The 13,564-nt window shown below is 28.4% G+C and overlaps 3 protein-coding genes across 9 annotated transcripts; 2 read left to right on the plus strand and 1 right to left on the minus strand.

Moving 5' to 3' along the window:
- The first annotated feature begins 759 nt into the window (after window positions 1–759).
- Window positions 760–7,888, plus strand: LOC100748689 (cullin-3). 3 transcript variants are annotated; one of them, XM_012383090.3, is made up of 14 exons: window positions 760–1,823; window positions 2,936–3,319; window positions 3,396–3,599; window positions 3,677–3,856; window positions 3,941–4,315; window positions 4,517–4,687; window positions 4,771–4,878; window positions 4,946–5,123; window positions 5,206–5,465; window positions 5,560–5,729; window positions 5,802–5,940; window positions 6,031–6,158; window positions 6,256–6,314; window positions 7,541–7,888. In XM_012383090.3, exons 1-13 carry the CDS (start codon window positions 1,764–1,766, stop codon window positions 6,278–6,280), a joined length of 2,382 nt encoding a protein of 793 aa, XP_012238513.1. In that variant the 5' UTR covers window positions 760–1,763; the 3' UTR covers window positions 6,281–6,314; window positions 7,541–7,888. The 3 variants fall into 3 exon arrangements, with proteins under 3 accessions (XP_012238513.1, XP_012238514.1, XP_012238515.1); XM_012383091.3 differs by having other exon boundaries at window positions 1,764–1,823; window positions 7,527–7,745; XM_012383092.3 differs by lacking the exon at window positions 7,541–7,888 and adding an exon at window positions 6,439–7,495 and having other exon boundaries at window positions 1,764–1,823.
- Window positions 7,889–8,452: 564 nt separating this feature from the next.
- Window positions 8,453–10,315, minus strand: LOC100749043 (ubiquitin-conjugating enzyme E2 L3). 2 transcript variants are annotated; one of them, XM_003487840.4, is made up of 4 exons: window positions 9,990–10,315; window positions 9,564–9,659; window positions 9,113–9,299; window positions 8,453–9,043 (listed from the first exon to the last, which is right to left on the minus strand). In XM_003487840.4, the coding sequence occupies exons 1-4, from the start codon at window positions 10,014–10,016 to the stop codon at window positions 8,874–8,876; spliced, it is 480 nt and encodes a 159-aa protein (XP_003487888.1). In that variant the 5' UTR covers window positions 10,017–10,315; the 3' UTR covers window positions 8,453–8,873. The 2 variants fall into 2 exon arrangements, with proteins under 2 accessions (XP_003487888.1, XP_033175606.1); XM_033319715.1 differs by lacking the exon at window positions 9,990–10,315 and adding an exon at window positions 9,895–9,965.
- LOC100748924 (conserved oligomeric Golgi complex subunit 2) lies at window positions 10,171–13,542 on the plus strand. Of its 4 annotated transcripts, none has more exons than XM_003487839.4 (11): window positions 10,171–10,309; window positions 10,688–10,809; window positions 10,885–11,112; window positions 11,192–11,458; window positions 11,532–11,833; window positions 11,903–12,020; window positions 12,077–12,466; window positions 12,542–12,722; window positions 12,797–13,076; window positions 13,150–13,330; window positions 13,406–13,542. In XM_003487839.4, exons 2-11 carry the CDS (start codon window positions 10,738–10,740, stop codon window positions 13,487–13,489), a joined length of 2,103 nt encoding a protein of 700 aa, XP_003487887.1. In that variant the 5' UTR covers window positions 10,171–10,309; window positions 10,688–10,737; the 3' UTR covers window positions 13,490–13,542. The 4 variants fall into 4 exon arrangements, with proteins under 4 accessions (XP_003487887.1, XP_033175602.1, XP_012238516.1 ...); XM_033319711.1 differs by having other exon boundaries at window positions 10,211–10,333; XM_012383093.3 differs by lacking the exon at window positions 10,171–10,309 and adding an exon at window positions 10,335–10,593.
- The last annotated feature ends 22 nt before the right edge of the window (window positions 13,543–13,564 follow it).

Genomic DNA, 13,564 nt, shown 5'->3' on the forward strand with positions numbered 1-13,564 from the left:
ATTTAAATGCAACAATTATGCTCCTTTTTCAAGCATGTTCATGCATAAATTATATATTTTCGAAAGAAAATATTATTAATCTTTAAAGTTTAAAATAAGCAATCATCTCAGAAGAAATTTTGTTTTGTTAAACGTTTAAGGTTCATTAACAATCAAAATAAACATTTTTAAAATTAATATGATTTCTATTGTATGAATGTACATAAATTATTCTGTGACTATTTTTAAATAGGTCTAAGACAAAAATCCATTAAACATCAATGATTAGCAACTTTACTTTCAGATTTGCATTTTATAAATATATACGATTGATCAAGGTCAATGCAAATAATACTCGCAAATACATCATATTAAGTACGTGTTGGTATAAAAGCACTTACTATTATATTCTGTGCTGACTGAAATTATTTTTGAACAATAAATTAAACAGTCTATCTTCGATAAAATAATGAGAAATTATAAATGATTATCATGTTTTAAAAAATACCATATATTAGCTCTTTCTGCAACAGCAGCTTTTTTTTTAAGAAGACTTCTTATGTTATCAGCATAATTCTAGATTCTTAAACTACGATAACAAGTAGCTGTCTACAAGTGGAGGGGCAGGCGTTCGCATAAAATAGTTCATGTAAAGCGTCTTAAAATATTGAATCGTTATTGGTTTGTCAAATTATTCCAATAACTTAATATTGTCAAATAAAATTGTATTTAAATCTAGGTTTATATATACATATAAATTCAATATATAAGTATTAAAAATAACGCGATTGGTTCTACTCAAGAAACAAATTCAAGAGTATTATCAATCTGAAGTGAGCCACTTGTAATCGCGAGTAGCTTCCAAGCTTATTAAACAAATTAAATTGTAAATATTCTTTGTCCTACATGTAATTATTAAATTTGGGAAATTCGAAGATAAAACGACATGTATAACGTTTATGTACGACATAAAACGATAAAACACGATAGCCTTTTTTCTACGGCGTTGGCAGGATAATGAAATTCGTAATGGGCGAATCTATAGTAACAACAGTGTTCGTGATTCATGTGCATGGAGCATATCGTTGTGACTGATATATTGTGTACCCTATATCGGACCATAGGATGAAAACTCAAGTTTTCACAATCTAAATTCACTATGCCTCGAGAGACGCTGAGAACGTACCAACAATCACGTTAACGTGGTAAAAAAAAAACCAGCGAAAATTCGTGTGTATTATTGAGATCTGACAGATTCATCGTCTTCGTGACAGGAGTGCGTGAATTCTTTTTCCTTTTCTTTCTTTTCCTTCCGTTTCACCTTTGTTCAACCTCCTTATCTACATTTTCCTCTCTCTCGTCTTCGCCTTCTTTCCTTTTTTCCACTCTTTAACCCTTAAGTATTTTATCCCCTATTTTCACCTGCCGGGTGAAAAAAAAGAGAGCATTCTTTACTCTTCTCCATCCCCCTCTCTCTTTTCTGTCTTTCTCTGAATCTCTCGTTTTTCTCAACCCCCTCTTCCACGACACATCGCGTATATTTTTCTTTTCTTTTACTTAAATGTCCACGATAACAACACAATTTTCGGCTCTCCTACACAACGTGAACGTGGATGAGTGATCGTATTTTCGTACGATAGCCGATCGTCGGCTATTCCTACCTTGTACAAGAAGTGAATGCTCTCTACGTTTAACTGGTGTCAATGTACACACGGTGTAACGTTATCGTAGCATCAGGAAGAGAGCATTTCTAAAAAGAATCCTCGTCCAGCTAGAAATTCGACATGATGAAGAGCAGTGCTATGCTTAAGAAAGAAAGCAAAATGCGCATACGTGCTTTCCCGGTGAGTAGTAACTTCGTTTGTTTTTATTTTTTTAGTTTTCGTTCTTTTTCCCTTTAATATTTATTCGCTCTCGCATTTTGTTTCTTTCCTTTTTCTTTCCCTTTATATTTTTATTTTTCAGTTCTATATATAAACTAATAAGCGCACGTTGTTCTAGTTTATGTATATACATATATATTTTGGTAACCTGTTCTTTTAAATTACATGTCAACTTATAAAAAGTTATAATAATTCATATTTAGAAATGTCATTGCGTTTTTATCAATTGATTCTCTTTGCAATATTATCATTTTGTATTTCAATGTGTAATAATACATTTCTTCTCTTAAGAATTGTGCATTGTAATATTGTACATTTTATTATAGAGATGAATGTATTGGCAGTTGCTATAGTGGCAAATGAAAAAAGCAATGAAATGTAAATATTTCAATGTTATCATGTTTATTAATGAATTTCAGTTTAATCTGTCATTAAAGTTTGGAACTGTGATTATTATCCACTAAATTTGTGATTGTAAAGCTATATCACTTAAATTATGTGTTAATCAATATGATACTAAAAATTACTTAAACAATACTTTGATACTTATGTTATCATGTCAAATATTTATATGTCCCTTTGTGGTTATAGTTTATATTGTATGTACTTGATTAGAAAATGTTATTTGTTTGTCACTTTTTCATTTCTATCTAATGAAACAATAAAGCATAAAACTTGTATTTATACAAGCAATAATACAATATTTATGATTTAAACATAATTATTTATTTAATATTACATTTTTTTTATACGATAAAGGTATTGTAAAAATGATTCATGAAAGAATCATTTTGACTTTATATTAAAATATACAGAATACTAAAGAAAAAATGCAAACAATTAACATAAAGTATCTCAATAATATATATAATACATATATTTTTAGTTGTGATCATTAATGTTAAAAATTATGTTATATAATTTGATGTACCCTATTGAATTTTTTTAGTAAAACCAATATATCTGTTCTATTTGTCTAGTTTTTAATTTTTCATTAAGTTCTAATTCTCAGACATTATTTATCTTGACTTGCAATTATCAAATTAATATTGCATCTATTGCTTTATTTTTAGACAACTATGGATGAAAAGTATGTAGAAAGTATTTGGGCTCTACTGAAAAATGCTATTCAAGAAATTCAGAAGAAAAATAATTCAGGGCTTAGTTTTGAAGAACTTTATCGAAATGCTTATACTATGGTTCTTCACAAATATGGGGAACGTTTGTATACAGGTTTAAAGGAAGTTGTAACACATCATCTAGAGAATAAAGTTAGAGAAGATGTATTAAGATCTCTTCACAATAATTTTCTTCAAACATTAAATCAAGCTTGGAATGATCACCAGACATCTATGGTGATGATCAGAGATATTTTAATGTATATGGACAGAGTATATGTGCAACAACATGATGTGGACAATGTGTACAATTTGGGACTTATCATATTTAGAGATCAGGTAACTGTTTGCTACTTAGTTCAACAGCTTTTGAAGTAATTGGAGATTTATTGATAATAAATTATATCATTTTTAGGTGGTCAGATATGGATGTGTTAGAGATCATTTACGAGAAACTTTACTAGGTATGGTAGCAAGAGAAAGAAGGGGAGAAGTTGTAGATCGTATTGCAATAAAAAATGCCTGTCAAATGTTAATGTTACTTGGCATTAACAGTCGTCAAGTTTATGAAGAAGATTTTGAAAGGCCTTTTTTACAACAAAGTGCTGAATTTTATAGAGTACGACAATTTCTTTATATTTTTTAACATCATTTAATTTAATATTATGTAACATTATTCTTCTGTTTTTTATTTAGATGGAATCTCAAAAATTTTTGGCAGAAAATAGCGCATCAGTATATATTAAAAAGGTTGAAGCTAGAATTTGTGAAGAATCAGAAAGAGCAAAACATTATTTAGATGAATCTACTGAACCGCGAATAGTCGAAGTTGTAGAAGAAGAACTAATTAAAATTCATATGAAAACTATTGTTGAGGTATAAATATCGTTCTATTGATACAATATATTGTGTTATCATATAAAGTGACAAATTAGAACAATTTACTTTTTTTATTTATAGATGGAAAATAGTGGTGTAGTACACATGCTCAAAAATCAGAAAACCGAAGATCTCGGTTGCATGTACAAATTATTTTCAAGAGTTTTGGATGGTTTGCGTACAGTGTGCGATTGTGTCTCTCAATTTCTTAAAGAACAAGGGCGTGCCATGGTTCAAGAAGAACATGAATCGACAACGAATGCCGTTCTTTTCATTCAGAATTTGCTGGATTTAAAAGACCGTTTTGATCATTTTCTTCATTATTCGTTTAACAATGATAAGAACTATAAACAAATGATAGCGTCTGACTTTGAATATTTTCTTAATTTAAATACAAAGAGTCCAGAATATCTTTCACTTTTCATTGATGACAAGCTGAAAAAAGGTGTTAAAGGGGTTAGTTATGTTAACTGTATTTCTATAAATAGGTACTCATGGTAGGTAATACCGTGAAATTTTAATAAATATTTTTTTTCATCATTCTACAAAGGATCGTTTTGTACAAATGAAATACAAGCTTTATATCTTGCACCTTAACTTCTGATCATTAATAATGTAAGTGTAAATAACATTAATGTTTGTTATAATACATTTTAGATGACAGAACAGGAAATTGAAGGTATCTTGGATAAAACTATGGTTTTATTTAGATTTCTTCAGGAAAAAGATGTATTTGAGCGATATTATAAACAGCATTTAGCTAAACGCCTTCTCTTAAATAAATCTGTGTCTGACGACAGCGAAAAAAACATGATATCCAAACTTAAGGTAACATTCCTGCTTCTGTTCAATTTATTATTACTGGTATTCACAATATAATATCAATACGTTTTTAATAAATAATATTTTAGACTGAATGTGGGTGTCAATTCACATCAAAATTGGAAGGAATGTTTAAAGATATAACAGTCAGTAACACTATTATGGATGAATTTAAAGATCACGTCCTTACATCTAATGTAAGTTACATACAAAATACTTATAATAATTTTATAAATAATTAATTTTTCAATTTTCATATTACAGACAAATTTACATGGAGTGGATATAAGTGTAAGAGTTTTAACAACAGGCTTTTGGCCGACACAATCCGCCACTCCAAAGTGTAGCATGCCAGCTGCCCCAAGAGATGCTTTTGATGCTTTCCGACGTTTTTATCTTGCTAAACACAGTGGTCGACAGTTGACGTTGCAACCACAACTAGGTCAGTTAACTAGCATCATTCTATCTTTTCTCTTACTGTCTCTTATTTGACCCACTGAAGTAGATTAATATAATCCCTTTAGGTTCTGCGGACTTGAATGCTGTATTTCACGGACCACGAAGGGAAGAAAGTAGTTGCGGTGGTTTAGATACACCATCATCTTCAAGTTCTATTGGTAATGGAAGTGGTAGTTTGTATGGTAGTGGAATATCCACTAATGGTAGTATTTTAAGCCAACGTAGTAGCAGTTGTGGAAACACGAGGAAACACATAATCCAAGTATCAACTTATCAAATGTGTGTCTTAATGCTCTTCAACAAAAGAGAAAAATTGACATATGAGGTCAGTGTGAATAGTAGCGTTTATTTTTTATTTCTTCTACATCGGACTCCTAATGTTTCACAATTATCTATACAATACATGAAACGTTGCGTAGGAAATTCAAGGTGAAACCGATATTCCAGAGAGAGACTTGGTTAGAGCATTACAATCTCTCGCGATGGGTAAAGCTACGCAAAGAGTGTTATTAAAACATCCTCGTACAAAGGAAATAGAACCATCGCACTATTTTTGTGTCAATGACAGTTTTACCAGTAAATTACACAGGTATCCTTACATTAAAATTGCATTAAAATATATCATAATCGGTAATTGTTAACTTATTTAATAATATTTCAGAGTGAAGATTCAAACAGTAGCTGCCAAAGGCGAATCAGAACCTGAAAGAAGAGAAACTCGTAACAAAGTAGATGAAGATAGAAAGCACGAGATAGAAGCAGCTATCGTTCGTATTATGAAAGACAGGAAGCGTATGCCTGTATGTAGTATCACTATTAATTACATTGTAATTTATAATTATTCCAATGTTTTACGCTCTTTTATTCCATATTTTATCTTCTTTTTTTAGCATAATATACTTGTAACAGAAGTAACAGAACAATTAAGAGGTCGATTTTTGCCGTCGCCTGTAATAATTAAAAAACGTATTGAAGGTTTAATCGAACGTGAATATTTGGCACGCACGCCAGAAGATAGGTTTGTATAAAAATTATCTAGTATCTTATATTTTATTATTAATTTTCTATTATAACTACTATTATTTTTAACATTGTTTTAATCAATTCAATTACAGAAAGGTGTATACATACGTTGCTTAATGTTCGAATTTAAATGTTGGATCTGTACAAACATGTAAGTAAACTATAATAATGTCTATTTCAAATATTTTTTCATTGTCTCATTATATTTTATCGACTTGTACGTTATATCATCAGTTTTTCATTGATTCGTTCATCAAAATTATTACCGTTTCTAGTGTACTTATACGAACATAATTAAGATGATCACGAACGAGGCATTCCACATCACAACTGTATACAACTCGGACAGATTACTGATTCAACATTCCATTAAGTTATGATAACTATTCACATAAATCAATTCGTATTTTATGTTTTAGGCTTTGACAAACTTTGATATCATCTCTTTATTTTGAATATAGTTATTATATATATAGTACTACGTGTTAATTTTAATTCTGTTAACTTAAAACTTAAAATTTAAAGTATAATTTCATCAAGAAAAAGATCAGTAATTTTATAAGATATATTGAAATAAATTGATGTTGATTGCCTCGAAATTTAAGGAGAGTAGTTACACGTATTTGATAATTGGCTAGTTTGGTGGAAAAGGTTGACATAAAGATAATTGAATGAATTACAATATATACTTCCAAGTATAAAATCAAGTTTTATAAATAAATTCTGTAAAATTCTTGATATCCTCTTCTCTGAGCTCATTTCATTATATTTCAGTTGTAAGTGATTGATTTAGCTAAATATATAAAAATACTTTCTGTAATAGAAAATTGTAATTTAAATTTAATAGGATTTACTTGAATATACATTATATACACAAATTTGTTAGTAATAAATGGATAGTGAGTTACAATCATTAAAATTGATTCACCCATTCTATGTATCGTGATTCGGTAATTTTTTATGCTTGTAAACCTATGAATATATCTATTATCAAAAACAACTTACAATATAGCATAAATTTTATTAAACCATTAATGTTAAAGAATGATTTCATTTACATTCGTGATTATCTATTATATGTGTACATAAACAATGTGAATGTGTATCTAAGAATATAATTGCCTCATTTTCAGTGTTTAATTACTTTATTTTAATCATTTTTCATATCCTTCTAAAATTTGATTACGTCCCTCGTTTATTTCCAACAAATTCTAATTTTTTATTAAATCAGTTAAAATCTAGAATAAATTACAATAAAAAAAAGTAAAACATTTGGGAGGTCTCTACAAGATCCACCTCTTCCACCTAGCTCAACAATTATTTTATTACAATTAAATTAATCCAATTCTTCGTTAAATCGCAGAATATTTATTATAGTATGCCAAAAGTGGAATCTACGAATTTGTAACAGATGCGGAGTTTACTAATGGAATTAAAAAATGAGTGAGCGCACGAGCTTATATAAAAGACGAAGAAGTTAATAAAGGAATGAAAAAAAAGATTATGATTAAAAACTGTATTACCATGAGCTCGTGTGTGGGCAAATGAAAAACATGTGAAATGCATCATATTTTTATTTTCATTTATATCTTTATTTATTAATATAGAGTTTTAATATTTAAACAAAAGGTTTTACCTTTTCTTACGCAAACTGAATAAAAAATAAAACCCTGTAAAAGCATTCCTTAGTTTTAACACATTTTAAATACAAGAATATCATATTAATTCTGTCCAATCCCTTTTTATTCCATTTTCTAACATTTCTTGTCAAATTAACACGTCACGATAATGTGATCCGTTGATACCGCACATGTTATGTATAGTGGATCACGTCACGAATGCGTTAAATACAATATTATCTCTTTATTATATACGCATGTAATCAGTGAGTTTAAAATTGTTTAAATGCTAATATTGATATTTCAGAATTTACAGTTGAATTATTATACAGTGTCATATGCCACATAAAATAACGAAATAATGAAGATATTAATTTAATTTTTCGCTGTTTAATAGGGTAATATTACTATAAAAAGTAGATATACACGGAAAGTAATTCAATTGTAAATGGAAGTGAAAGATCAAGTTACGAATTAATCTTTTGTATTAGAAGATAAAGTTATATTCTCAAGATAACATTAAGAAAAGTACTCTCAATCAAACTTAAAATCGAAACACGATTACAGTACCAATATGATCAATTTAACAATTACAAATATTTTATGTACATTTGTAATAATTATTTAATGTTTGTGGATTTGATTGATCTGAATCAAAATTTATCCATAATTTGAAGAGTTAACATGTTTGTAATTTCTTAACATTGAAGGTAAATACATTACTCTATGTCGTATTTGTCACAATGAACTATAATTGCTTTGCTTTCAACAGAAAAAAGAGCAGGTGATGTTTTTTATGCTTCCTAAAATCATATGGATCGCATATCCATATAACAACTTCAAAATACAAATTGTATACAATATCATACAGTTAGTTTATTATATTTTTACTTTGCTCTGAAAAATTTGTTTATCCACTTTATAAACATTACAATTTGCACATATTAATATCATTGTCAGTAGTTAACCAATACTGTACACATGTATCTTATTCAACTTGCTTTTCATGTAACAGAGAAGTCTATCATGGTTTGAATTAAATTAGCTGACGAGTGGCAGGCATCATGGTGAGTAAAATTGGTCACTCGTGGTTATTCGTTAGAAGATGATGATTCCCGCCTTTTTTCTGCATGCTTTTTTGTGAACTCTTCTGCATTTTTTAAAAACTTTTTTCTATCCTTTAAAAATTCTTCTGCAAGATCTGCCCTTAAAGGATGCTCTGGTTCAGGATCATTTACTAATGCTATCAGAGCTTGTACAACTGTAAATCAATTATATATTACTTATTCTTCTATATTGTAACAAGAAAACAATGCAAAGAAAATTTAACCTTGGTCTGTCTTTGTAGCTGGTTTCCAGTTTTCAGCACTTATAATTGGTAAGCACACTTGCCCTTTCTCATCCACATTTGGATGATATATTTTTGTTTTAAAGTTTATCTTTGGAGGCTTAAAAGGATACTCTGCGGGAAAATTTATTTCAATGCGAAATGCTCCTTTATTATATGGTGGATTATCCTAAAACATTTTAAGAAGAATGACAAGCATGTCTAAAAGAAAAAATAACAAAAAAGATATATGTCAGATATAATTAGAACTTGTATCATTATGTTACCGATTAAATTTTGAAAACGACATATACAATCATTCCAATGTTTCCAAAATCAAATTGTAGTACAGCATTGCGTATATCTAACTATAGTTGTCTTTACAAATAGGATTAGGTTAGGTTAGATTAGATTAGATTATATTTCTAAAATAGAATGGTACATCAAAACATACCGGTAGTATGAGACCTTGCCAAGTGAGAATATTCGATTCATCTACTTGAATATTTGTAAAATTTTTCATTGCCGAAGCTCTTAAATCACCAAGTTCCTAAAAGTGATACAATGGTTATCATCGAAATTATTACTAAAAACTATAATAATCAAAAAGACATTCTTTGAACGAATAATGAAAATTCTAATTCATATTATTAGAGAAAATTTTAAGCACTTTGAGGATAAATATTAACAAATAATATTGGAAGTATCCAATATTCTATATCATCATGGGAAACCTCGACATCATTTAGAACATGCTATGAAAATTAATCCTGTTAAATATGTACATGACGAGTCTGTTGAAATGTTGATATTGTATTTTGTAATGTTTTTCACATATTCAATGTACTATCGTTCCTCGTTGACAGAAACTTTGATTTACCTTTTGCAATCTTCTCGTAGCTGCCATTTTGAAAATAAATTTCACTAAAAGTAGTAAAACTTGTCAAGTTCTTTAGTGATGGCTTCACAGCTATTCTGTCTTCGAAAATACCCTAGTATTTTTTATGAAAGTCTTTGGTAAACGAACATCGAACAAAACACTATATATTCCCTTTCGTTGGATTTTGTTTTACGGCACTAATTTCTCATCAATACAAATGTAGATTATTTACTGTTAGTCACGAATATGAATTGCTCTCCGTCCTATTCGTTTAACTGTATTGTATTGTACGCGTGCGTGCGTTTGGGGTTTATACATATGTACATATACATGAATCAATTTAGGTAAAAAACCATTATGTTTTAATGCCATTAAAGAAAGCAACTTGATAAAGTTTTTCAATATGTTAGATACTCTAAGAACAATTTTTAAATTCATCTTATAATTATCGATAATATATTCATGTACTATGTATAGGTGCTATGTTTTGAATTAATTCACATGTAAAGGTTGTTGCAAAGAATTTTTGACTTCACATTCTTATACTGTCTGAAACATTTTTTTAATGACATATCAACTAGTGTTAATTGTCAAATTTTATTAAGTAAATTAACTATGGATGGGCTCTGTGATAACATATTGTATATTTTATTGAAAAGTTATGAATGTATATATTAATTTGTATTATTAAATAATAGGAAAAATTAATTCCTTATAAAAAAAGGTTAATGGTAAGAAATCTATTACTATGTCGAAGGAAAATATTAACTTACCAAAAGCTCCAAGTGATCTATGTTTTTCTGAAGTTGATTTTATTCAAGTAAGTCAATATTAAAATGTGTTTTAACATAGAAATGCACTCTATTACGATACCTTTTATATTTACAATTTCTAGGAAAATTTCAATGTCGATACCTTTCTCCAAGAACACAGAAAGAGCACAAAATTAGAAACAATGCGTGATGATCTTGGAATATACTTGAAATTGTTAAGGTCTGCTATGATTGATTTAATCAATCGAGATTATACAGATTTTGTAAATTTATCAAGTAATATGATTGGTTTGGATAAGGCTATAAGTGATTTACAAACACCTTTAGGACAATTAAGGGAAGAAGTAATGGTAAATTCAACGAGAAAATATATTTAATTATTAAAATACTAAATTTTAAATGTTATTAGTAACATATTTTTTATGATAGCAAGTACAGCAGATCCTGGATGATGAAGTTACGGCAATTACTCATAATATGAACGAAAATAAGAAAACACGAGAATACAAGCGAAGTGTATTCAGCTTACAGCATATTTATAAGTCTTTGAATAAACTTTCAACTATATTGTCTTTAAACACATTCCTTGAATGTCCTGCTAAAATAGATATTTTAGAACAAGCTGCTGCAGAATTTAATCAATTAGGATTTCATATGTCTAGGTGCAAACTGAATATTATCAATGAAAACCAAAAAGTATGCATATCTTTAAAAAATTGAACATAGACTTACTATTCTTATTAATGACAGAAATGTTATATTGTAATAGGAAGCTGAAGAACTTGAACAGTCTTATATGACATACCTCAATGAATTTTTCTTGGCAAGTATACAAGAAAAAAATTCTTTTTTATTAATTCGTTGCTTAGGAATTTATGTTACACTTGATAAAATAAGTGATGCAGAAGATCTAGTGAGGAAAGAGATTGTTGGTCCATTGATTCATAACGTAATTAATACGGAAAACTTGAAAACTGATTTACTAGGTCTACAAAATATATACAATAGGTTACTGAACATTTTAAATGTAGAACTTAAACAATTATTAGACATTACATTATATCCAAATAGGTATGCATTTTATTAAAGTCAAATTACATATGTCATTGTATAGAAATATTTCTAAATCTTTTTTTACAGACTTTCTGTGAAAGGTTTTAATTTTTTGGTGAACAGTTTTTGGATTGATGTAGAAGAAAAGATTGAGCAATATATAAAATACATCTTTGCTCCTGGAGATCCAATATTATTTCATTCAGTAAGTAAGTAAAGTTATACTATAGTAATGTAGTATATAACATTTCATAATTTCAGAGATATGTAGCAACCCTGGAGTTTTTAGAAAAATTGGAAGCTGAGTGTATTACTGCCGAATCTTTAATTACATTACAAAAGAATTTGCAATATAAAAACTTTTTGAAGAAATGGAATTTACCAGTATATTTTCAAATTAAATTTCAAGAAATAGCTAGTGGAATTGAGACAGTTTTAACTGAATCAATATCACCAGCATCTGTAAAAGGAACATTGGAGTCCCTTACACAAGATGATTTTTCTCTTTATGCAACTTGTATTATATGGGAAAACCTACAAACGATTTGGGATAATAATGTATATCTACATCAATTGTTTCATAGATTTTGGAAATTCAGTCTTCAGATATGTGCCAGATATCGAATATGGATTCAAACAGTGCTTAAAGAAGTATATTTAATTTAAAAAAATAATATAATATATGATACTTGAATAATTAAAAATCCTAATTTTTTTTATGTAAAGGTATGGCCGATAGAAAATGAAATAAGCAACTTAAACAAAGTAGAACATTCCACAAAACTTAACTTCCTAATTTGTTTGTATAAGGATGTAGAAAAATTTGTAAATATACTTCCATTTCTTTTTGAAATAGCTCGATCGAAATTTAAACAAGAAAATCCAAGGATATTGACGCTATTAAAAGGTTACAACAAGAAAAATGTTAATATTATATTCTTATTCAAATCTTCTATATCATTACCTATGTTTTTTTCGTAGATTCTCTCGATGAAACGATAAAGAATTTAAAAACAATTTGGCCACAAATTACAAAAGAAATAGTGGATGAATTATTGAAACAATGTGTAACACATCTGAAACAAGTCAGTGATATTCCGAGATTATTTAGACGAACAAAAAGGGATGTACCAACAAAACCATGCTCTTATGTAAAAAATACTCTTGTGTTCCTCCTCAATTTTCATGCAGATTACAAAAAGATAATACCAGATAATGTTAATTATTGGTTGGAATTGGCCCTTTCTGAGTTAACTGAACAGTAAGGAAAAAAGAAATAGTTATTATTGAAAATTATAACATTTGTAAAATTTTGTTATATTGAATTGTTGCAGTTATCTAGCTTCTGTAACAGACGTATTAACTTCAGTGCAAAAAACTGAAGAGAGTTTAAGAAGATTGAAAAAGATACGCGACAAATCCACAGGGTCTCTTACTTCCGAAGTTCAAGGAATCAGCGATGATGAAAAAATACGAATTCAGTTACAAGTTGATGTACAAGCTTATGCTAATATGGTAAAATCTATTGTCAAATAATTCATTTTTCACCATGTAAAAATTGTTTCATTATACATATAAATTATATTTCAGATTACAGAGATGCAGATTTCAATTTCAAATGTGCTTTATATGAAAGAATTGTTACACGCTGTTGAAACCGCAATCAAAAGATAATATTATTTTTTTCTCTATTTCTTTAATTTTTAAATAAACTAATTTAAACTCTCTTATCTTATGTCATTTATTTAT

Source organism: Bombus impatiens, unplaced genomic scaffold, assembly GCF_000188095.3.
Source record: "Bombus impatiens unplaced genomic scaffold, BIMP_2.2 scf_0203, whole genome shotgun sequence".
NCBI classification, from domain to species: domain Eukaryota; kingdom Metazoa; phylum Arthropoda; class Insecta; order Hymenoptera; family Apidae; genus Bombus; species Bombus impatiens.

What these genes read in the sequence shown, in the direction of transcription:
- LOC100748689 (XM_012383090.3), top strand. Translation starts at nt 1,764, where the DNA reads ATGATGAAGAGCAGTGCTATGCTTAAGAAAGAAAGCAAAATGCGCATA. An exon ending in AAAGTGCTGAATTTTATAGA is followed by an intron (nt 3,600 to 3,676) that starts GTACGACAATTT and finishes TTTTTTATTTAG; the next exon opens with ATGGAATCTCAAAAATTTTT. An exon ending in GACGTTGCAACCACAACTAG is followed by an intron (nt 5,124 to 5,205) that starts GTCAGTTAACTA and finishes TAATCCCTTTAG; the next exon opens with GTTCTGCGGACTTGAATGCT.
- LOC100749043 (XM_003487840.4), bottom strand. Translation starts at nt 10,016, where the DNA reads ATGGCAGCTACGAGAAGATTGCAAAAG. An exon ending in GGCAAGGTCTCATACTACCG is followed by an intron (nt 9,300 to 9,563) that starts GTATGTTTTGAT and finishes AAAATGTTTTAG; the next exon opens with GATAATCCACCATATAATAA. An exon ending in AGCTACAAAGACAGACCAAG is followed by an intron (nt 9,044 to 9,112) that starts GTTAAATTTTCT and finishes ATTGATTTACAG; the next exon opens with TTGTACAAGCTCTGATAGCA.
- LOC100748924 (XM_003487839.4), top strand. Translation starts at nt 10,738, where the DNA reads ATGTCGAAGGAAAATATTAACTTACCAAAAGCTCCAAGTGATCTATGT. An exon ending in AATTAAGGGAAGAAGTAATG is followed by an intron (nt 11,113 to 11,191) that starts GTAAATTCAACG and finishes TTTTTATGATAG; the next exon opens with CAAGTACAGCAGATCCTGGA. An exon ending in ATCCAATATTATTTCATTCA is followed by an intron (nt 12,021 to 12,076) that starts GTAAGTAAGTAA and finishes TCATAATTTCAG; the next exon opens with AGATATGTAGCAACCCTGGA.